Genomic DNA, 21,028 nt, shown 5'->3' with positions numbered 1-21,028 from the left:
TCCTACAGGGATATTCTTGTCTCCATTTTAACCAGCTCCTCGTTTGAAGTGCTTTCCTGAAGTCCAGACTGATGAGAAAAGTGATTCTTCTAAATATAGGTAATAAAATAAATCTAATCAAAGGCAAATGCCTGGTTAGCTGAGAAGTGGTCTTTTGCAAATTTGTGTTATATTATACTGGATTAAGAGTCAATATTCATTTGTCTGGGACACTTGTCTACATTTCTGTTCTGTTTTTGTTGAGGATACAAGCTTGAGAGAGTTAGGAATTTTTATTCAAGGAAATTCCAAGCTTTCTACTTCTGACTGTAGGAACACCTTACATCAGATTATAAATATTAGGTGCATTAATTTCCCTCTTAATTGCAGAACTGTACTTCATGTATCCTTAATTTTATTTATTCAGATTCCTTAGTTTCACATAGGCCTAAATTGCACCTGGATCTTGGCAGCCAGACAGCTGGAAAGAAATTTACAGATGCAATTTTAATGCCTCAGTGTTTGACAGAGGATATTGCTGGCCCAAAGGATGTATTTTTTAATTATATTAAAAGAAGACTTCAAAATGCATATTTGTTTACTGAAAACCATATTGCAGTAAGGAGACCTGCAGGTAAATTTTGAATCTGGGCTTTGCCATTTCCACAATAGCAGGAGTTTTAATAAAACATTAAAGCATTGATTAAGAGGTACTGCTTCTGTTGAATGGTACTGTTCTTAATTCCTTTTCTTTTTCCCTGAGGGGAATTAGTCACCCTGTAGTATTTTTCTGAAGTGGAAGGTAAAAACAGTGATAAAATCAGTTTGGAATCAAGGCTAGGTCATTATGTAAATATAATATACCTTGCCTATACGGCTTATTTTTAATAAGAATGTGACTTTTTCTGCCTTAAACACTTAGATTATAAACTCTTGGGAACTATTTTTACACTGTAATTCCCAGCAGAGCCTCAGGCTCAGTGGTCATGAGGTGCTTCTGCTCTGTGGATGTGATTAATCCTGGTGATTTTATCATATGCAAACCTCTTCCATACAGCAATGAGGATTTGGATTAAAATCCCAGAAACATCTCATTTGTCATCTTTTCTGGACAGAAGTGAGCAGGAGCCCAGCCCTGCTCAGGGTGCTGTCAGGAGCAGTCCCACAGAAATACAAGAGCATTTGGGACCTCTTAATTAAGGAAGCAGGACTTGGTTCTTGGATGATGATCCACTGATGATCCTGATAAAACACTCTCCTTTATTGAAGTGCTCCATTCCATGGGCTACCTAATGCTTTTCTAGGAAGTGCAGTAGAAATAATGAGATCATTGATTCCACTCCAGCATTCTCAGCTCCAGCTGGTTTTCCTAGTGTGCTAATCCTAACATTTCTGTTGCGACCATTACTGCTGGCACTGGGATGTTTTTCCAGTGGGTGAGCCTGTGAGCCAAACCCTTGGAAGGGATGTGAAAAGACTGCAAGTGCCTTGCTCTGCATTCCCTGAAATGATGTTGAGCGGTCTTTGTCAGTATCAAAACTTACGTCTCCCGTTTTTTTCAGCTCCCCTGGAACCTTCTTTTTATCGCTTCTTTTGAGTACAAAAGTGTGTCAGTAAAGTGAGATGGATCAAAAAGCAAACTATGGAGACCTTCCTATTTTGAGGCAGTGCTTGTCAGGCATAATATGTTGGGGTTTTTCTGTGTTCCTGGCAATGTTTTTATGGCAAATTGTGAAAACTCATAGGTTTGGGATGGATAGGTGGCTTTTCCAGGTGAGTTCACTCAATTCCTAACTGAAACTTATTCATGAAGAAAGTCTTACTGACTTTACCAATAGAAAATCACCTCTGTGGAAGGTATAAATTATGGTTCCATGAGACATAGTGGATTTTGTTGTTATTATTCTGATGAAAACCTGTATTGATCTTCTGCTATTTCTGTTTAAACTGAAGAAAAACCATGCGCTTTATGCTCAAAAGAATCCAAGAGGAAAATAAGGGATTACTTGGAAATTAAAGAATTGAAATGAAAATGAAAGAAAGGTAATAAAGCCAAAGTTTTTGCCATTACATTAATTGTAACTGAATTGTGGTTGGTAAATCTGCCTTGTGTTCTTCCTAGAAATAGCAAGCAGGGGCACGTGCTGACATGCAGCTTGTGCTGCATCTGAAGAGAGTAATTCTGTTCCTTTCAAACTGCTGTTCCTGACTTTTACTGGTGCAAAATGAGATTTATAAAAGCTCCCTAACACCAAGGTAAATTTGAGGCGGTTTTTTGCTCATGAGGAACAAGGCTGCATAAAAATTCACCTTAATTCTGTTGGTGCTTATTAATTTTATTTTGGTCTTCATCTGTTACAAACATCCTAGTGTTTCCTTCATCTTCTCCTCAAAAATTAGAAGTTATACTTCCTCTTGTGCTTTTGTACCTGCTATCTGTGGATATATAAAAGAAAAAAAAAAACATTGTTTCTTCTGTTACTCTGTGAATGCTTCTTAGAGAAACCGGTTTACTGCCTAAGTGAAGAGCTGTAAAATTGTATGTTTAGAAGTTTTACTTTTAATAGTACTAGAAAGAGTAAGCTGGAAAGCAAATCCAAGTTAGTTGCCCACTTCAAAAATCCCCCTTTTAAATTACTTTTGAGATGAGGTGAAGGGTTAAGAACATACAGTATTGATAGTATGGATTATATCTGCTAGGTGTCTTTTTCTTTTTAATAGATACTCTCAGAGAACTAAACATGGCAGTTTGCCAACGTTTCACTTCTTGATGACATCAGTGGTAACAAAAGGCTCATAGTTCATTATTTATTTGGTCTGCTGACAAAACTGATTACTTGGAATAAGACCACTGAGTTTGTCTCATGCTGTAAATCCCATCTTAATAAAATATCTGTTCAAGGAACAGGTGAAGTGAAAGTTGAATTTTCCTTCTTGGAATGTTTGCAAGCTTTTACACTCTTAAGAAAATATTTTCTCCATCACACCAAGTAAATCTTTCTGCACAGTTGGTGCCAGCTTTGAACTTCTCAAAAAGAGAATACTAAGTAGGTAGTGTAAAGCTTAAGCATTTTTGTCCTCACGCTGTTTTCCTCTTCCACACTGTGCTGGAAGCAGAAGCCCTTGGGCTGTGCCTGTTCCAAGGCTGTACCTGCACCTCCCGTAGGTGTGGCAGTGTGGAGAGGGGAGCTCTCAGTGCCTCCAGCTCAGGGTTGGTCTGCCCACGTTTCAAGGGGTTTACTTTGGAATAGCCCGTTAGTCCTTGGGACCAGCTTCCCCCTAGTGGTTGGGATGCATTCCTTGGTGGGCTTGATCCAAAAGAAATCCAGTTTGCATTTTTCCAGAGTACTCTGCATGTGCGTGGCCTGTCTGCCCAGTAACCTCAGTGAGTATTGGGAATGTGGATGGATATTATTTCTGCTTTAGGGATGGAGAAGCAGAAAGTCAAAGTCACTCTCCTGCCACCCCGCAGTGGTCAGAAAGAGAAGCCTGAATCCCATTTTCCTGCTCAATGGATTCTGAGTAGTCTCTGTATCCATCACCTTAAAGTTTGTATACCAGCCCTCTGCTCATTATAGAGGAAATTCCTAACTCTTTTCCATGTCTCCTCTTTCCCCCACAGCTGTTAGACCCATTCTTGAGAAGGAAACAAGAAAATAAAAAGAACACTTAAAATCCTGAAACACTCTAGATGTCTGGCAGTTAGACAGCATTAATTATACATGTATCTGTGTCTTTAGAAACTCAATAAAACTCTTCCCTTTCTCAATGATCCAGAAGAACAGCTTGTTCTGCAAAAGGCTTTTTCTAACTATAGACAGGTATCAATTCCTTTATTGACTGATTCCTTCCTTTGCTAATGCATCTGCTGTCCTGATAAGGTGACTCTGACCTGCAACTTCACTTCTTTGGTGGAGGGGATGAAGAAAAGTGGTGTTTTTTCACGGTGCCGTCAACGTACAGCCACTGCTTTGAAACATCAGTTGTGAAAGCAACTGATCATCCCAAAATTTCCCTCATTTCTGGTCACTTAAGTAGCACACCACCCTATTCTAGTTTTTCCATCAACGAAATACATTAAGGCAATGAAAGCAGTCAGTCTTGGATACTCCCCAATGTTATTTTTGTCTCTGACCACAAATTTAATTTGTTCAAAAGCTGATGAGCTTTATGTTTTTGTGGGGATCCCCACACTGGAATGAACTCTGGGCTCCTCTTGCCTGGGAAGCATTTGCCAGAACTGCTGATGTGATTAAGCAGCTGGGAGAAACTCCAGAGCAGGTGAATCCCAACCTTTGGAATTCCTTAAGGGAGTGGCTGGAGTGAGTGTGAAGTCAGCCTTGGGTTTTTTATTTTAAAGGGTTCCAGAGGTTTGAAGATGCTTGTAAATCATCCCAGCAGGAAGATCGAGCATCATAGTCTTAAGATGTAACAGGAAAAAGGAGTATTCTCTTGGCCAGAACATTCCCCTGTGGCTCTGGGGAAGAGGGAGGTTGGGAAGGAATCCTAAAGAAGAGACAAGAAGTGAAGAGCTACAGTCTCCAGTGGCCTCAGCTGAGCACTACAGAGAGCCCCGAGCAGGAAACCTCGCTGCGTATCTGGAGAAAGATGGATCTGCCCTATACTGCACACAGCTGGAGAAGGGGGACGCACTCAGCCTTTGCACGTGGTGTGTGCAGTGGCTGCCAACAGCTTGCTGCTTCGGAATGGAATCAGCACTGCACTTGGGCAGAGCCAGGGCTGGGGAAACACAGATGGGATTTCATTAACATTAATGGACTGGCTAAGGAACAGTTCTACATGTTGACAAGATAATGTACAGCTTTAATATAGCAACTTTCTACAGCTGCTGGGGACTCTGGTGTCTTCCTTGTGGAACAGGCCCAGCTATAACATTTATTTTCAGTGTTCAAAATGAGTCCTGAGGAAGTTGTGGGTAAGATCCTGGTCCCTGTTTCAAAGCATCCACTTCTCTTACAGGGACCTGACGTCCCACCTCACTTTTTTAAATGATTGCTCAGACTCTCGATGCTGAGCAGAAAACATCTAAGCTGTTTTTCAAAACGAGCATTTATCATGTGGTGTCCTTCCCAGGGCAGATTATTAATTAAACTGCAGGACGCAAAATCCTGTCTGGAAGGAATCCTGGATGGAGAGGAGGTGCAAACCCAGAGGACCAACATGAAATGCAGCCAGATGTTCTTCTGAAATGGAAGAGTTAAAAATCCAAGCTTAAAAGGACAAAGAAAGGGGAAAAAGGAGAAATCTTGTTTCTGGAAAATGAGAAGCTGCTTATCAGAGGAAATGTGAATGTGTGATGCCAGGGTGGGGCAGTTTTCTCTCCAGTTCCTGTGCTTCCTCTGAAGTGGTTTGACTTTTGAAATAGATAAAATAAAGGTGACTTGTTTTTTGTTTCCTGTACTGGGAAAGATGGAATAGGGGGCAGATTTTACACCATCAATGTTGCAGGACTAGAGGGGTTCCCTTACTGTCTGTTGATATTGAAAACAGCCTGAAATGGCTTTTTAGCTTTTTACTGGGAAAAATAACAGGAATATCAAAGGATCACATTAGTTAGGAAAGAAGCACGCCGCCTCAGTATGAATTTTGTGTTTGCTGTGTGAAGGGAAACACTACATTGGTGGTGGCAGTGAAGATGAATTCTGGGAGTGCAGGTAAGATATCCTAATGCTTCCATGTTCTCCAGGGATCAGTGTTTGCAGGTCACAATTCTGCTCTGGGGCCAAGGGAAATGGATGGATTGTTATTTTTTTTTAGTCTCTAACAAGTCAGATCCTGAGAACTGAGCTGTAATTCCTGTAAAGTCAATGGTAGGGATCTCCCTGGGAATAAGTGCTTGGAAATGTGCTGTTAAGTGCTTTTCTGCCACACATCCCTCTTTTATGAAGCTGGGATCCAGGCCTGATCAGCAGTTGGTCACTGAACATCTGCCCCAGTGCAAAGCTCATCCAGAGAGCCGAGATGCTCCAACAAGGCACCCCCCACTTTCCTGACCTGCAGAGCTTTCCAGTGCTCTGGAGCACTGGAATGTGATTGGAATTGTGCTCTAGGAAATTGTACCCCCTGGAACAGCTCTGTTAACCTCTAGCAAGTCCCTTGAAACCTGCAGTGCTGGCCCAGACATTCAGTGCAAACAAAGCACAAGCTGCTGGAGCACGTTTGTGCCAGGGTTTCCTGCTTCCAAGTGCAGTCAGAAATGGCCTAAAATGAACCATTGTTGTTGCAATGACAAGAGAGGCTGGGGTGAAAATCATGTTATTTCCTTTGGAAAGAAAAGAGTTCTATTTTTAACTATTTTCCCCTTAATCTTACTATTTCATTCTACCAGTGTTTATAGTAGAGAGTACAATACTCTTTGTTATGATTGTTCTTTGTGTGACTGGGATATAAGTAGATGTTCTGCAGCAAATTGTCTGGGATACAGAGTCCAAGGAGATTATGCTGCAGGAAGTTCTAAAAAAAACCCCAAACCCTCACACAATCCCCCACTCCCTCCCTCCAAAAAGCCATAACCCAAACAAATAAAAACCCTAAAAGACTGTCATAGCTCCAAAATAACTGTAAAAATTGTGTGCTAGGCTTAAACCAGAAGTCTGGGAGAAATGATTGTCTGATCCCTCCGTGTATTTGAGAAGTGATTTATGTACATTAAACAGAAGGTAAGAAACGCACTTGGGCTGTGCTTGTGTGTTCTCACTGAGACAAATGGACAGTTCTTTTTGTTAATTTGCTTCCCCATCTTTATTAGCAGCCATCTGATCTTCCCTCCTCTTCTGCTTCCACTAATCCTCACCAAAATGGCTGGAAAGAACTTCTGTTGTGGTCTGGAGTGTTTTCCTGAGATTATTTCTACTATTTCAGCAAGCTGAGTAGAGTTACTGGATGCTCAGAAGAACTTTTTGATCTGGGCTTTACAAGCCTTGGGCCCTGCTCAACAGTAAGTAGCCAGGAGAGAGGAGAGGGACTGCTCCCTGTCACCTGAAACAAACTTTTAATTCATTTCAAGCTGTTCTTTGAAACCAGACATTGGTAAAGGATAAAACTATCCACAAGTACTTTATCGAGTATGACCTTCTGCCTCAGCCCTTTGTTCTCATTTATGGCAAGGGGACTGTGTCCACAGCCATCTGTGCACAAATTACAAATAATTTATCCGGCTATGATCTTTTCCATTATTTTACAGGATGCTGCCTGAAGGAAATAGCAGAGCTGGAGGCCTGTGTTGAATGGGTGATGTATGAAAGGGGCTGGTGGCAGTGCATTAGGATGGAACACAACTCACAAATAACAGGGAAGCAGATTTTTAGCATCTCTGTGCCATTGTTTAGATAATGTGTTTTACTGAGGTTTTGATAAAGCTGTTATTTAAAGAAAAATCCCAGAATCTAACCCCATCGTGTAAACTACCTGGTTATTGCAAGATGATTTGCCTGAGGAGACAAATTGGCATGTGCAGCTTCTTTGGATAATTTTGTGCTCTGATCTGAGAAACCTTCAGGCATCTCAACCACAGACTTGGCTCTTTTATCCTACTATTTGGCCCTTTAAGAATTTTTTTTGCCTGAGGAATTCAAAGCTTTTTGCAGACTTTGTAGGATTTTCTTTGTCAAGACACAAGACTTGCGAGAATGGGGTGGAAAGTAGGGAGAGTGCTGGGAGGTCCTCATGTACCAGGATGTTCCCCACTTGGTTTCCCTGCCCCTTCAGCTGCCAGCAGTATCAGGGAATGGAAATTCCTTTGGGATTGGTAATTCTGACTCAAAAAGAGGAGTTCTATTCCACAGAACTATCTTCCAGGGTGAATTTTATTTTCATTCAGTGTTAAATTGAGTGCAGTCACAGGTAACCAGTGCAGGGCTCAGCTGTGTGCCCTCAAATGGAATTTGGTCCATGTTTTGGAATTGCTGGCTCTGCCTCAGGGTGGGAGGGCAGAGAGTGGAGTTGGGTGTGGTGCTGCTTGTGAGGTGTCTGAGAGAGAACTGACTTGCATAAAACTGAGCAGCTTTTTCCTAGTTACCCTTTATACAAAGTTGAATATTACCCAGGAGTTGTGTGGCTGGTTGGAAACTGAGGGCTATTTCTGGGCAACACTAAGCTGCCTTTCGGTGGGAAAGGGAGGAGAGGGAGCTGTGGGAACAGGAGGGGCTGTGTGCCAGTTCTCAGGGTCAGGAACAAGCTGGAGCAGGCAAACAGGTACCCAGCCAGCTCCATGAGCAGAGTTAAACCCAGCCTCAGCCTGCTAGGCCTGAATTAAATCAGCATTAAGAGAGTACTGGGAGAAGGAAGCTTTCGCCCAGGAATAAATGGTGAGTCTGGTTAACAAGCAAGGGATACAGGGAACCCTCACTGCCCTGGGAAGTGTCACAGTTTCGCAGTAGCGTGAACTCCATGAACCCATTGATAGGTGTTTGTTAGGAGGGGCCGTTCTGCAGTGGCACCACAAGCAGGCCCTGTGTGTCAGTCAGATGAGCCTCAGCACCTGGGGCTGACGTTCTGCTGTGCAATGTCTGCAGCTGCTCTTTTGGTTAGAAAACCCAGAGTTCAAAACCCCAAACGGGTCCTTTCCAAGTGCTGCTGCCTCACACTCAGCTGTTTGTGTGGCCCTTCGGTGTTGGATCTGAGAGCTCATTGCTTGAGTAGCTGGGATGGTGCCCTTGGCAATTTCAGTACTTTGGGGATAAAGGTGCTGCAGGATTGAGCTCCCCAGAGCAGAGCCTAATCAGAATGAGACACACAAAAAACTGATTTTTGACTGTTTGCTTTTACTACTTATTGGAAATTATTAAATATTGACACAATTTGTGTGTCTTTTATCCATGCTCGAAAATGTGGGATGGCACGGAACACACATTAAAAATTACAGCAACTTAACCTGAGAACCAGATACTCCTGCAAGTGTGGAAATCTGTGTCTGGAATCATCTGAATAATGTGGAAGCAGGATGGTTTGTAACAATTCATTATCCTGGCAGCCAGAATTTCCTGGCTGTGTTGGCAGCGTGGTTGCTACAGTTAATCAGCAAGCTGCCTAATCTTACTAACCTTCTTATTGTAACCTGCCTAACTATTGTTAGTAATCTGCTTATGTCAGTAAGCCCTGACTATTAGTAGCAAGTTTTGAGCTGTGCAGGTGCAAATATTCTTGTTTTCAGTCCTGTTGACAACTGACTTTCACGGTACTGTTTGTGCTCGTGAAATTAAACATGGTCTCGTTTACGGTGGTAATGATCAGAAAATCAGAGTGTTTCTTGCCTGTCAACATCTGCCTGCTCTGTGCTACAGCCACGTCAGCATGTGGGGGATTGTCCCACGTGGCTAATCCTGGGATGCAGTACACGGAGCATAACTGGCCAGAACTGAAGGGGGGAAGTCCTGCTGCCCCTGTTGCCTCCTAAACTTGAACCCCTACAACACTCTTCATGTCTGTGTGGTTTGCCTTATCCCTGTGATCCCTAACTTCTCTGCTCCATCTCACTGCTGGGATTTTAGTAGACAGGAGAGACAGGGATTTTTCTGATACTATTTGTAAGTCTTAGTTCATTCCTCAAATACCTGGCATTCCTGTTGAAGAAAGAAGCAATTTTGAGTTTTGCTGGAGTATGCAAGGACTCTTTTTTTTTTCCCTAAAGCCAAGTAATTACCAAAACATTATATAACCAGAGATGTAAAACTGTAATTCCACTGAAGGGTGACAAGGACAGACACCAAACTATTTTAAATTTTATCTCATTTTATCTTATTTATTTCATTTTATCTTTTTAATCTCATATTATTTAATTTTATCTAATTTATCAGATTTCATGATTTTCATGTTTGTAACCCAGCAGCTGCCATATCTTGTAATTATGGACTAGACAGTATTCCTGGACAAAATTATTCTGTATACAAAACTCACGTTTGACTTCAATTTGTGGGTAAAGGGACAGACACACTGTTAGAAATAATTTTTAATAGTATATTCTGATCTTTAGAGTGCCTGTTATCTGCCAAGCTGAGGCAAAACTTTTGATTCCTGCTGTTAAAGAAGCCTTGAGGACTCTACACGAGACCATAATTAATTCCAAAATAGGGATGGCTTTAAACATTTTCTTCAAGACTTTGAGTTCTTTTGTTATTCTCTTCATCTGGAGCAGCTATAAAAGGTATAATATTTTGATGTCATAATTTTTTCCTCTAAGGAAAAGGGAACATAACCTGCTTGGTGTTGTGATAACTATGTACAGGAGGAGATGGTTTCTAGAGGAAGCAATATTGTAAATAAAAAACATTCTTGAAAAAGCACAATATCCAAAACTTCTGGCTTCTTACTCCAAAACATAAATATGGTTACTGTATAGAAACACTATTCTTGCACTTCAAAATTACTTCATACCACAGTCCACATGCAAAGTTGCCTCCTTCTTCCCACATGGTGTTTTTAATCCGTTTTTCAGATATACCTTTCTCATTTTCTTTGCAAATTTTTGAACATGTTCCTACTCAGGTGCTGTAGCCATTAATTAAAATATTAAAGACAGAATATTCAATAATCTGTGAGAAACTTTCCTATTCCTCTCCCTCCTGCTCAGTGGTTTCCCTGAAAGGATAACTCATCAACATTTCTCCTCTAATGAGCTTTGTGCCTTAAAATGCTTCTATTATATCACCTTTGGTGACTCAAAAAAAAGAGACTTTCTTTTTCTCCATGTAATTGCCTCAAAATGTTATGAGTTCTGACAAATTACCACACATTCTGTTCTCCTTTCCATGGTACTTCTCTGCATCTTGACAATTTACCAAAATCCTTCACCTGGATTTTGATTTTCATGTCGAAGTTGTTGGGCTTTTTCTTTAAATACAGGTTATTTTGGGGTTTTTTTCACTTCTGTCATCCTATTAGTTATTCTGGATTGTCTACATTTAAATCATCCTTCTTGCAAAGAAAAAAAAAAAAGAAAGGAAAAAAAGAGGTCAAATCATGGCTTGGTTTTCAGGCCAGACTATTTTTCATCTCCTGACAGGTGTATGTGGCTCTTCTTTGTTTGAAGTATTTTTTACTGCTGTTCTTTGCTTCGCAAGGTTTAATTCACCCTGAGCTGTCTGTCTCCATTTCTGTTCTGTCATCTCTGATTTTCCTTTGCTTTCTCTGCTTTTTAATTCCTTATTGGAATGTTTATCCCTTTATGTTTGTAATGCAATTTCTGGACAGCTTTTTTGACTTAAATCTCATTATCCTCCCCATCTGAAAAGCTCTGCTGCTCCAAGTGATTTCCATGAGTGGTTGGTTCCCTTAATACCTCAAGGTTTGATCTCCCATTCATGAGGATCTTTCTTTTCCTACAGTAAGATTGTTTTCTTTAAGATCCTTTGCTAGCAAATTATGTCCTAGAAATGCTCCCTGGAAAGCTTGGGAAACCACAATCAATTGGATCTCCTTAGTCCACACAATTCTGTTTTTCTTTTCCAGAAATGCTAAAAAAGCTGAGGCATAACCTCCAAAAGCTGTCCTAACTCTTCCTGGTTATATCATACTTATCATGTTCATTAATTCTGCTGTTATTTAGGTTAATATTTAAGAATTCAGTGACAATCTAAATTATACACAGCTTCCCAACTCCTTCTAAAGCCTTAAAAAAGCATTGGTTTTGCTACTTTCTTTAAGTTCAAAGGAATTTTAGTGGTATTTTTAACCCCTATCTTAGTAGTTCAACAATTATATATTTGTTCTTTTAGAACACTTAGTTGAGAGCTGTCAAATCTTAGAAACAGATTTGACATTTTTTGCTTTGAAATTACTTCAAATAATCTGAGAAAAAAACCTAATTCAGAGTTCCTCTGCCTTCTTTCAGAAAAAGATTTGACTTCCTAAAGAGACAAATACCGGTAATATGGGACTGTTAATTGTACAACTCTTCAGAATTACAGAACACTGACAAACCAACCTCCTCGTGAAGCAAGGATTAATATTTTCACAGGTATTTTATTCAAGTTTTTAAAAAGTCTCAAATTCACATTAGTTATGTTCACCCTTCAAAAATAAATAAAAGCAATAATGCTTAAAAAACTTCCGAACATGAAGAAACTGTGTAACAAAACAAGGAGGAAAAAATAGTAACAACAGATTTTTTAGCAAGAAAGTCAGTAACAGGAAGAGAAGGTACTACTGATACAAGACAAAAACCAAATCCCAAACATTTTTGGGAGAGTGTTTTGTGGAGTAGCTGAAGTCCTGAGGAACCAGTGTATAAGAAGAGGTATTAAAGCACTTCCTTGCATAGTTTTGTACAACTAGAGTTACCTGAGGTAAAAAGATTCCCCTTTTACAGGGATCAAATGGCAATTCCTGCTCCAAAATCTCCCCTGGCTTTGCCAGCCCGTGGGAAGAGCTGGTTATGAGCCCTCAGTATTTACACAGCACACGGTGTAACATTATTGTTAAACAGAGAGGTTGGAATTCATTTCAAGAACAGAGGTGCACTAGTGTCACAGAAGAGTGCAATAAAGAAGATTAATACAAAAGTAAATTATTTTCTTGGTGAAAACTAAGAACTTGAGCTTTCTTACTGGAAAACAACCAAAATTCCTGCACTGGCAGGTCTCTTAAACTACGAGGTAAAAAACCACAGAATTTTGGATTTGTAGCAAAGCACCAATTTTTTCTCTGGTGTCTGTTCCACAGCCAGCAGTGGAAGAGGCTCCTGAGTGCCAGCCCATCCTATCTCGTTCCTGTCAGTCACCCTCCTCATCACTGGGCTTCTCCTCAGAATCATCACTCTCATATTCCTCATCCTCATACTGGAAGGCACCCTCAGCTTCGGGGTCTGACTGAGCTTCCTCTTCGTGCTCGTGGGACCCCTCAGACCGAGAGCTGGTTCTGGACTCCTCCTCCTCCTCCTCTTCCTCCTCCTGGGAATGGCCAAGGGATGGGCCTGCCTTTGCTTTCTCTTCCTCCTCTTCCTCCTCCTGGGAATGGCCAAGTGACAGGTCTACCTTGGCTTCTGCTTCCTCTTCCTCCTGGGAATGACCAAGTGATGGGCCTGACTTTGCTTCCTCCTCCTCTTCCGCCTCCTCTTCCTCCTCCTCTTCCTCGTCATTGTGCTGGCCTGAGGGTGGGTTGGACCCAGGCTCATGGACATAAGGGCTGGCTCTGGCTTCATCCCCATCCTCCAGATCACTGTGCTGCTCATCTGGGGTGGAGGTTTTGACACCTTTTCCCTTCTCTTCCTCCTCCTCCTCCTCTTCCTTCTCCTCCTCCTCCCAGGAGCGCACAGATTGGGGATTGTGTTCAGCTGCTTCCTCAAAGGATTCCCTTTTTTTCACTTTAACCTTGATGGTTCTGAAAAGACAAATTACACGTGGGGTTTTATTTTCTGGGAATATGCTTTCCAGGAGGTGTTAAAGCACCTTTACGTAATTCAGGGCAAAGCCTGGTAGTCTTGGCTGGGGTGGAACTGGGGAAGGGAAAGGGAAGGGGGGACACAAGAGTCTCTCTTTATGCTAGAAAGTAACTCAACAGTATTGCTTACATATTCCCATTTTTTTTTTTATTTCTGCTTCCTTTTAAATCATAACAACCAAGAGATACTAGTAACTATTTTTAATAAGGTTCACTTAAAAAAATTAAAATTTAAAGGTAGTGACTCACAGCAACCTGCCAGAATTTTTGATGAAAGGAACAAACAAGAAATGTTTTTCTTCATTTTTCTTTGAAGTGTATTACATAACATAACCTGTTTGGTTAAGCAGCTCTCCTCTGTTTTAGGAAATAATATTTAATTCAGGAAAACCAATCAAAAGTACATACTAATGCTAACACACCACATCATCAAATAGTTCCCTGGGAAATACTAGAAATCATTAAAAAACCCTTAAATCTACACATGAAAAATGTTCTAGTTATTAGATATGTAGTGGGCAGAAAGAAAAAGTCTTCAGTCATCTCTACCTTTCTCTGACAGCGATGGAGGTAAAATCTCCAGCAGTGGAGAACTGCAGTGATTGGGCTGCTCCTCCCTTCTTTGAAACAAACTCTGGGCAGATCCCCAGTGCTCTCAGTCTGTTTGAATAATACTTCTCTGCAGCTATTCTGGCATTTTTCTGTAGGAAAAACACAATGGTTAAATGTTATCTAATGCATTAAATGCCTGTATCTTGATACTTTTATTTCTATTAATCCTCTGTTTCATTATTTGCAGCTGACAAGTGGAAATGGTTATTCGCTGCAGCTAAGAAAGGCAAAACAATACTTGAAAAATTTATACCAGGTTTTACTTTTCTGTACCAGCAATGTTTGGTTGTGGCCAGAGTTACTCATGTTGTAACTGAACCAGACACACCTTTACAACAGTTCTCTGTTCCCTGTGCAAGCATGTCACAAAAATTACTGATATTTATATGGAGATAGGGCAACAGAGGTTGAAATGGATAAACACTGCCCTGAAAAGTGTTTTTTAAGTATCTTCTAAAAATATTGTATTACAAATGTCTTATTCAGTATCAGTCAAGATGAATTAGCAGTTCAGAAACAAGGCAACCTGAGTGACTCTTTCAAAAAGCAACGGCATCTGTTTTACTCTTTCTTGCATTTCTTGCAATTCTTGCAAATATTCCTGCCTTCTCTGCTTCTCGTTGTTCCTACAGGAAGCAGAGCACAAGAGAAATCATTATTAATTTATAGGACAAGGAGTAATTTCCTACAGCAGTTAAATCACTCATAACAAATTAAGTGTTGTCATACTTCAAGGTACATAAAAGGTACTGAACAATTCATCTCTGAGGGAGTCACTTTGGCTAAGCAGAGGCAGGTCCTGGCTACTGGAGTTAAATAGAGGCTGAGTTTGGATTCTTGGGGTTTTTGTAGAAAGAAATTTGGATACTTGGGGTTTTTTACATGCTGATTTCATAGAGATCTTCCAGTTGTTCTGAGCAAAATGAAACAGGATACACCATAGGAAAGTACAGCATTAAATAAAAATCAGTACTTTTAAAGTCTGATGGTGAGAATCTTGCTACTTTAGCAGCTGATCTCCCAGGAGCCATGGCCACATTCTGGATCATGGAACACTTTTTCCTGAGTTGGTTTTTCAAGGGCCCAGTCAGTAGAGCAGGATAATGCAACTGTTGATTCATAACTGAAATGGTCTCTGGGATCACAGGGAGCACTGGATAATTGAGGTGGAACGAGCTGTAATCTCTCTTCAGTGTGGGACAGGCAGCTCTGTGATGTGCCTCTGAACTGGGCAGATCTGGCACTGCAGGTCAGGCACTTCAGGACAAAGATGAGATCGGGGGGTGCATTTTACACCTCTGCCTCCTCCAGCCTCTCTCCCTGACCATCTCTGAGCTCCTCACCATGTTGGGAAGTGAACTTCCAAGTTGCTCCTTGCTTTGAAAGGGCACTGCCACCGAGAGACCTCATTGCCCAGCTGTGCTGAAATGAGCATTATCAGGTTAAACACTTGCACCAGCCTCTGCATCAGCACCGGGGAAGTAATCTTGCTTTGCAATAACCATTTTACACACAGACAGGAGCTCCTGAAATCTGATTAAGCTGAATACTGTAATGTGAAATTTGCTGTTGACTGAACTCAAATCACATCTGCAATCACCCACTGCCTCTCTTAGTTCTCCACCTACTCTGACTCCATTGTTTTCTGCTTCTGTCCCAGAGTCAGCAGCCCACATGCCCGAGGACACACAGATTACAAAGCTCCTGTTATTAACAGTATGCCGGCTTGCTGGAAATTAGGATTCGTGGCTGCTGCCCAAGAATCCTGCCCAGGCATGAAGCAACAGGGGCAGAGCAGTCGGTGCTTCTCACCATCCCCACGTAACAGCACCTTAAAGTGACAATACCGCAGCAGTGCCACTGGGCCAGCCCAGATCACAAACCTCACTAAGGCTTGTTCAAACAGGATTCATTTTTGGGGGCATTAGAAAGAACAATAAGCAGAAAGGGTTAATTTAGCCCCAAACACGAGCCCAAGCAGCAATCATGGTGTTTAGAGCCGTGTCAGAGCTGGAGTGACAGCTTACAGCACTCCAAGAAGGCCCTGGTGTTCTTCCCTGTGTACTCAGTCGTACACTAACAGTCTTTGAATTGCATCTCTACTCCAGGGAACTTTGGATCCCATTCCTCCTGAACACCAGCAGCTTCCTGGGTCGCTGCTGTTACACTGTGAAGTTAAAATATTCCTGCTTTAATCTCTCTCTTCAGTGGGGACCTGCTGGGACAAAGAAGTGAATTGTGAAATGTCCATTGCTGCACCAAAGTTGTACCAACATCAGTGCTGTATCCAGTTCTGCAAGGATATTCTGTATCCACACTGTTCCCTTTCCTTTTGATTTTTATAGCTTTTTCCTCTTTAATTGATACATGAATTCAGAAAACACGAGAGTTCCCCTGTTAGTGAATCTATAATACTCTAAGGTGGAATATATATATTTCTATATGCTGTAAATTTCTATACTCTGAGTTCATACAGATTGGCAACAATTTCCCAGTTGAAATACTAAGTTTGACCACTTTTTTACCAGCTGCTTGCACCATGTTTAATTTATCATGTGTAAGTATCTAAACTTAGATTATACTATCTTTTTACACATTGTATGTTTAACATACAATGCAATCCTAAACCTCTCCTTCTCATTGTTGATGGAGGTGTTCAGGATTCAGGGCAATGCAACAAAATACCTGAATGTTTTTAATCTGGATTTAGACATCTGAGCTAGGCTCTGATGTGGGTCATTGGCCTCAGCCCGAGCCATTACAATTCTCTGGAATTTTCTCGTTCTTTGTTTCTGCTTGGTTCTGTTCCTTTTTTGTTGTTCTTCCAGCTTTCTCTTTTCCTCAAGGGAATTCCTGGTGGGGAAAATAAACTAAGGCTGAATTCATCTTAAATCTAGAGCAAAGGAAGCTTTGGCAAAGATAATTCCAAAGAGAAAAACAGGGTTGCCATGAGAGGACACAAGGTATGTGCCATTTTAAGGGATTCAGGATATCCCGGAAAACAGCAGTCATTTGTCTTCCTAGGGACATTCTGACAAAAATGCACTAGTGTTCCTTTAACAATAATAAATACTAATTAAGTCCTATATTTAAATATTTTAGGATTTATATTATAAGCCTTTAACAAACTAAGCCCTATATTCACTGCATGGAAGAACTAATTACATACATAGAAATACCAAAAATAATACCAAATAAAATACCAAATATATATTAATACCAAAAAAAATCTACTTTGCAAGCATATATAAAGTAGAGCATCTCTAAGCAGTCACCTTAGGGCTTGTAGCCGTCGTCTCGTGGATTCTGTGTTTTTGGGAGATTTGGATTTTCCTCCTCCCAAGAGATGTGGGTTTGCCCCTGACTGCCCCATCTGAGGTTTCCGTCTCGGAGAGGCAAATGGCCACCGTGTTTCCTTCAATTTTTCTTCATCCTCTTGAATGTCCTTCAAGATCTTGCCCTTTTTTGAGGGGATGTACGAAGTACGAAGGTCGAAAGGCTCACAGACTGTGAGGTGTTTCACTTTTTTTTGTTGCAGGAGGCGTTTCTGGAATTTCTCATGTAGGAGTTCAAAATCTGGAACGCTTGATTTGATCTTGGGTTTCTGTTCCGTTCGCTTTGGTTCAATGCTCTTGTGTTTCTTCTTTTTGTTGGTCTCTTTTAAGGCCAGTCTGCTGTTGGGCACCGATGAATTTTGTAGCAGCTCCTCAGCTCTCATCCTGATCCTGATTTCTCTGTAGAGCTCCTCCTCCTTTAGCTTGTCACTGAAATCTGGACTATAAACACATTTAGGAACTGGTTTCGCTCTGAACACTTTGGTTTTATTTTCAGGCGGGGAAATGTCTTTTAATTGCATTTTCCTGATTTCCCTCCTTTGCCTCTCTCGCTCAATGAATTTAAATGGCTTTTGGGAAGCCAGGAGCTTGAGTTTGCTCCTCTCCCTCACAGACCTCCTGCGCTCCTCGTTCCGCTGCACGATGTCGTGGTAGAGCGGCAGGAAGACGGCAGCGGGCACAGGATTGGCTCGGAATTTTTTCTGACATTCTGCTTCCTCCTCTAGTTGCTTCTTCAGTAAGTGATTTTCCAGTTCGATCTGTGACTTGGATTTGATGTTCTGCTCTTTCTTCTGAGCTTCTCTGATGGTCATCTGGAAAGGCTTGGGCACGGTGACTCTGGGGGACCACACTTTCTGTTTCTTGTGCACCTTCCTGCAGGCTGGTGAGTTGGGTAAGCTGTGCTTGGCACGGGAGATGTAGTCTTCCAGAGAGAACCCATCCCACATTTTTTCAATCTGCTGCTTAGCAAATGAGGATGATGCAGTTTCACTGTCGTTTTCTTCAATTGCTAATTCTCCATCAGACACATCGGATATACTTGAGCCCAAGGGATCACTTAAGTCTGAGTCTGAAAAGGATTTGTGCAGGTTAAGAGGCTGATACGAGCTCTTGTCCCAAGTTGGCCTTGAAAAAAAAAGGGAAAAAAACCACTTGGTTTGAGCCGGTCTAACACTGATGCAAAGCCAGTGACTTCCACTCTAAGGAAACACCACTAGAAACCAAAATGAGTGGCTGAGAGGGGAGAGAAGGGAAAAGAGCAGCACACTGGGCACTCAAAGCAGATCCTGGTTTTAGTGCTGATCACCAAGTCAGCACTTCCTGACTTGGGAAAGGCCCTGTGCGCTCCTAAATGTGCTGTCCAAGCCCTGCTGCACACCCACCTCTAAACCTCACAGACCATTAGCAAGGTAATGAGCGTTTCTATTATTAAAACTGACTTTTCTCTGATTATCTGGTTACGAGAGATGGGGAGAGCAACACTTTCCAGCCCAGAAACACACCCTGCTGTTTTACAGCTGCCTGCAAAGCATTTGGGAATCTTCAGCTAAAAAGTGCCCCCAAACTTACCTACAGCACTTTGGAGAAGTGTCATTTCTCTTATCCAAGGGCTGTACTCCTTTTAAAAACAGTTTGTTCCGATACATGCTTTCCAATTTTGCCATCGTCTCCATGTGGGCATTCTTCAACTCTTCCAGCTTCAAGTAATACTCTTGATTTGAGTAGCACATTTTGGAGAAGTCTATCCACTTGTCACAGTCTCTCCTTGGAGCGGGGGTCTGCTCTCTGTTGGTGTTTGAATCCAAATCAAAGCTATCCTAGAAGAGATGTTTGTAAATCTTTCTGCTAGAAGGAAGGGGAACAAGGTTCTTAATACTGCTTTGTCCTAATTAAGTCTAATGAATGGTAAAGTAACACCAAATAGAGATACCTGTATACAAGTGTTAATGTAGAATTACAAGGAATAATCATATTGCATATTAATTTATATCCTAAGGGTCCTATTTAAAGCCTGTAAAAATTCCCATGTCTGCCCTGTAATCCATATGTTTATAACAGGAAATATGACCAAAAGGACTTACCAAAAAGAAAAAAATTAACTATTTTGTAAAGTACATTTTTTCCTTGGTTACTATGCAGCTCTAAAAATGCCCTTATTTACCAGCAAACAGAACCTTCTCTGCCTCCTATTTCCATAACCACTCTAAAAATGAGTCATTAGAGATGTGGTGCAGAAATGTTATTCCATTCACTTACTGTGAAATGACACGGATTCTGCACAGGTTATATTTCCAATACTGTTTGGCAGTTTGCAGCTGTGTGCAGGTAATATTCTTTAAGGATTTTTAGAGGTTACACAGGTCAGAGAAGTTATTAAAGCCAGGTTAGTCAGCATCACAAAGGCTTCGTTTTGCTCTAAGCACCATGTTTTGAAAAGTCTCTTTATACAGAAATTAGAATATTACTTTTCCACACAGGGGTATTTTAATAAGCTTTGACATTGCAACAAAAAACCTTGTTTCTGTTTGGTCAGGTTTTCACCGCAAAAATCTTTAACTGTTTTTTCCCCCAGCAGTGACCTAATGCAATGGGAATTACAGGATCGAAACAGCGAATTTAAAGCGCCCATACAGAGCCCAGACTCTCCACCTCCCCCAATCTGCTGCTGCCACGACCGTGCATGAACCCAGTTTCTTTTCTCGATCCGCGGAACGATCCCAGCCTCTTCCCCGGGCTGGGCACGGGCAGTTTTACATCTGCTGTCCAGACGCCGCGGTGCCACAAGCTCATTAAGGGATCGGCGCTGCAGCAGGGCCATCTGTCAGGTGTCTCCCTTGTGTGCGTGTCCCTTGCGCCCAGGGAGGCGCCGGCCCGTTCGGTGCCGGGGAGGGCGGGGACTCCTCTGCAGAGCGGGTTCAGGGGGAAGCCCCCGGCCCCGCGTCCCCGGCTGCCCAGCAGCCCCTCCCGGCCGTGCCCGCGGTACCTGCGCGGCGGCGGGCGGCGGCCCCCGCTCGTAGAGCGCGGCGGGCGCCCGTGTGCGCGGGTCGAGCGGCGTGCGGAGGCAGGAGGCGGCCAGGCGGGCGGCCCGGTGCGCGTCCTCCATGCCGGGCCGCGGGCAGCGAGCGCAGGGAGGCGGGCGGGAGCGCAGGGAGGCGGGCAGCGAGCGCAGGGAGGCGGGCAGGGAGCGCAGGGAGGCGGGCAGCGAGCGCAGGGAGGCGGGCAGCGAGCGCAGGGGGGCGGGCAGGGAGCGCAGGGGGGCGGGCGGGAGCGCAGGGGGGCGGGCAGGGAGCGCAGGGGGGCGGGCAGGGAGCGCAGGGGGGCGGGCAGGGAGCGCAGGGGGGCGGGCAGGGAGCGCAGGGAGGCGGGCAGGGAGCGCAGGGAGGCGGGCGGGAGCGCAGGGGGGCGGGCAGCGAGCGCAGGGGGGCGGGCAGGGAGCGCAGGGAGGCGGGCAGGGAGCGCAGGGAGGCGGGCAGGGAGCGCAGGGAGGCGGGCAGGGAGCGCAGGGAGGCGGGCAGGGAGCGCAGGGAGGCGGGCAGGGAGCGCAGGGAGGCGGGCAGGGAGCGCAGGGAGGCGGGCAGGGAGCGCAGGGAGGCGGGCAGCGAGCGCAGGGAGGCGGGCGGGAGCGCAGGGGGGCGGGCAGCGAGCGCAGGGGGGCGGGCAGGGAGCGCAGGGAGGCGGGCAGGGAGCGCAGGGAGGCGGGCAGCGAG

General features: G+C 43.1%; 2 protein-coding genes across 12 annotated transcripts in view; one reads left to right on the top strand and one right to left on the bottom strand.

The window, feature by feature from the left end:
* LOC116441625 overlaps positions 1-20,151 on the top strand; it is a 55,290-nt gene extending 35,139 nt beyond the window's left edge. For 2 of the 9 annotated variants that reach the window (XR_004239194.1, XR_004239187.1), the window contains 2 exons: positions 9-11,953; positions 19,894-20,151. Coding sequence is in view for 1 of the 9 variants with exons in the window: in XM_032103733.1 (XP_031959624.1) it covers positions 19,894-19,899 (6 nt within the window). In the remaining 8 variants the exon portion in view is untranslated. The remainder of the gene's footprint in view (positions 1-8; positions 11,954-19,893) is intronic. The other 7 variants (XR_004239193.1, XR_004239192.1, XR_004239190.1 and 4 more) reach the window with 7 other exon arrangements.
* FAM161A (FAM161 centrosomal protein A) lies at positions 11,939-20,439 on the bottom strand. 3 transcript variants are annotated; one of them, XM_032103729.1, is made up of 7 exons: positions 20,305-20,439; positions 18,891-19,138; positions 17,262-18,446; positions 16,672-16,839; positions 14,513-14,612; positions 13,924-14,075; positions 11,939-13,314 (listed from the first exon to the last, which is right to left on the bottom strand). In XM_032103729.1, the coding sequence occupies exons 1-7, from the start codon at positions 20,422-20,424 to the stop codon at positions 12,708-12,710; spliced, it is 2,580 nt and encodes an 859-aa protein (XP_031959620.1). In that variant the 5' UTR covers positions 20,425-20,439; the 3' UTR covers positions 11,939-12,707. The 3 variants fall into 3 exon arrangements, with proteins under 3 accessions (XP_031959620.1, XP_031959621.1, XP_031959622.1); XM_032103730.1 differs by lacking the exon at positions 16,672-16,839; XM_032103731.1 differs by lacking the exon at positions 20,305-20,439 and having other exon boundaries at positions 17,262-18,390; positions 18,891-19,016.
* Positions 20,440-21,028: the final 589 nt, after the last annotated feature.

Source organism: Corvus moneduloides, chromosome 3 (genome assembly GCF_009650955.1).
Source record: "Corvus moneduloides isolate bCorMon1 chromosome 3, bCorMon1.pri, whole genome shotgun sequence".
Lineage (NCBI taxonomy): Eukaryota > Metazoa > Chordata > Aves > Passeriformes > Corvidae > Corvus > Corvus moneduloides.
The sequence above is the reverse complement of the archived record's forward strand: the minus strand, read 5'-3'. Positions and strand labels throughout refer to the sequence as shown.

Coding starts and splice junctions, on each gene's coding strand:
- FAM161A (XM_032103729.1), bottom strand. CDS start 20,424: ATGGAGGACGCGCACCGGGCCGCCCGCCTGGCCGCCTCCTGCCTCCGC. Junction 19,139..20,304: donor CGCCGCCCGCCGCCGCGCAG/GTACCGCGGGCA, acceptor CATCTCTTCTAG/GATAGCTTTGATTTGGATTC. Junction 18,447..18,890: donor ACTTCTCCAAAGTGCTGTAG/GTAAGTTTGGGG, acceptor TTTTTTTTCAAG/GCCAACTTGGGACAAGAGCT.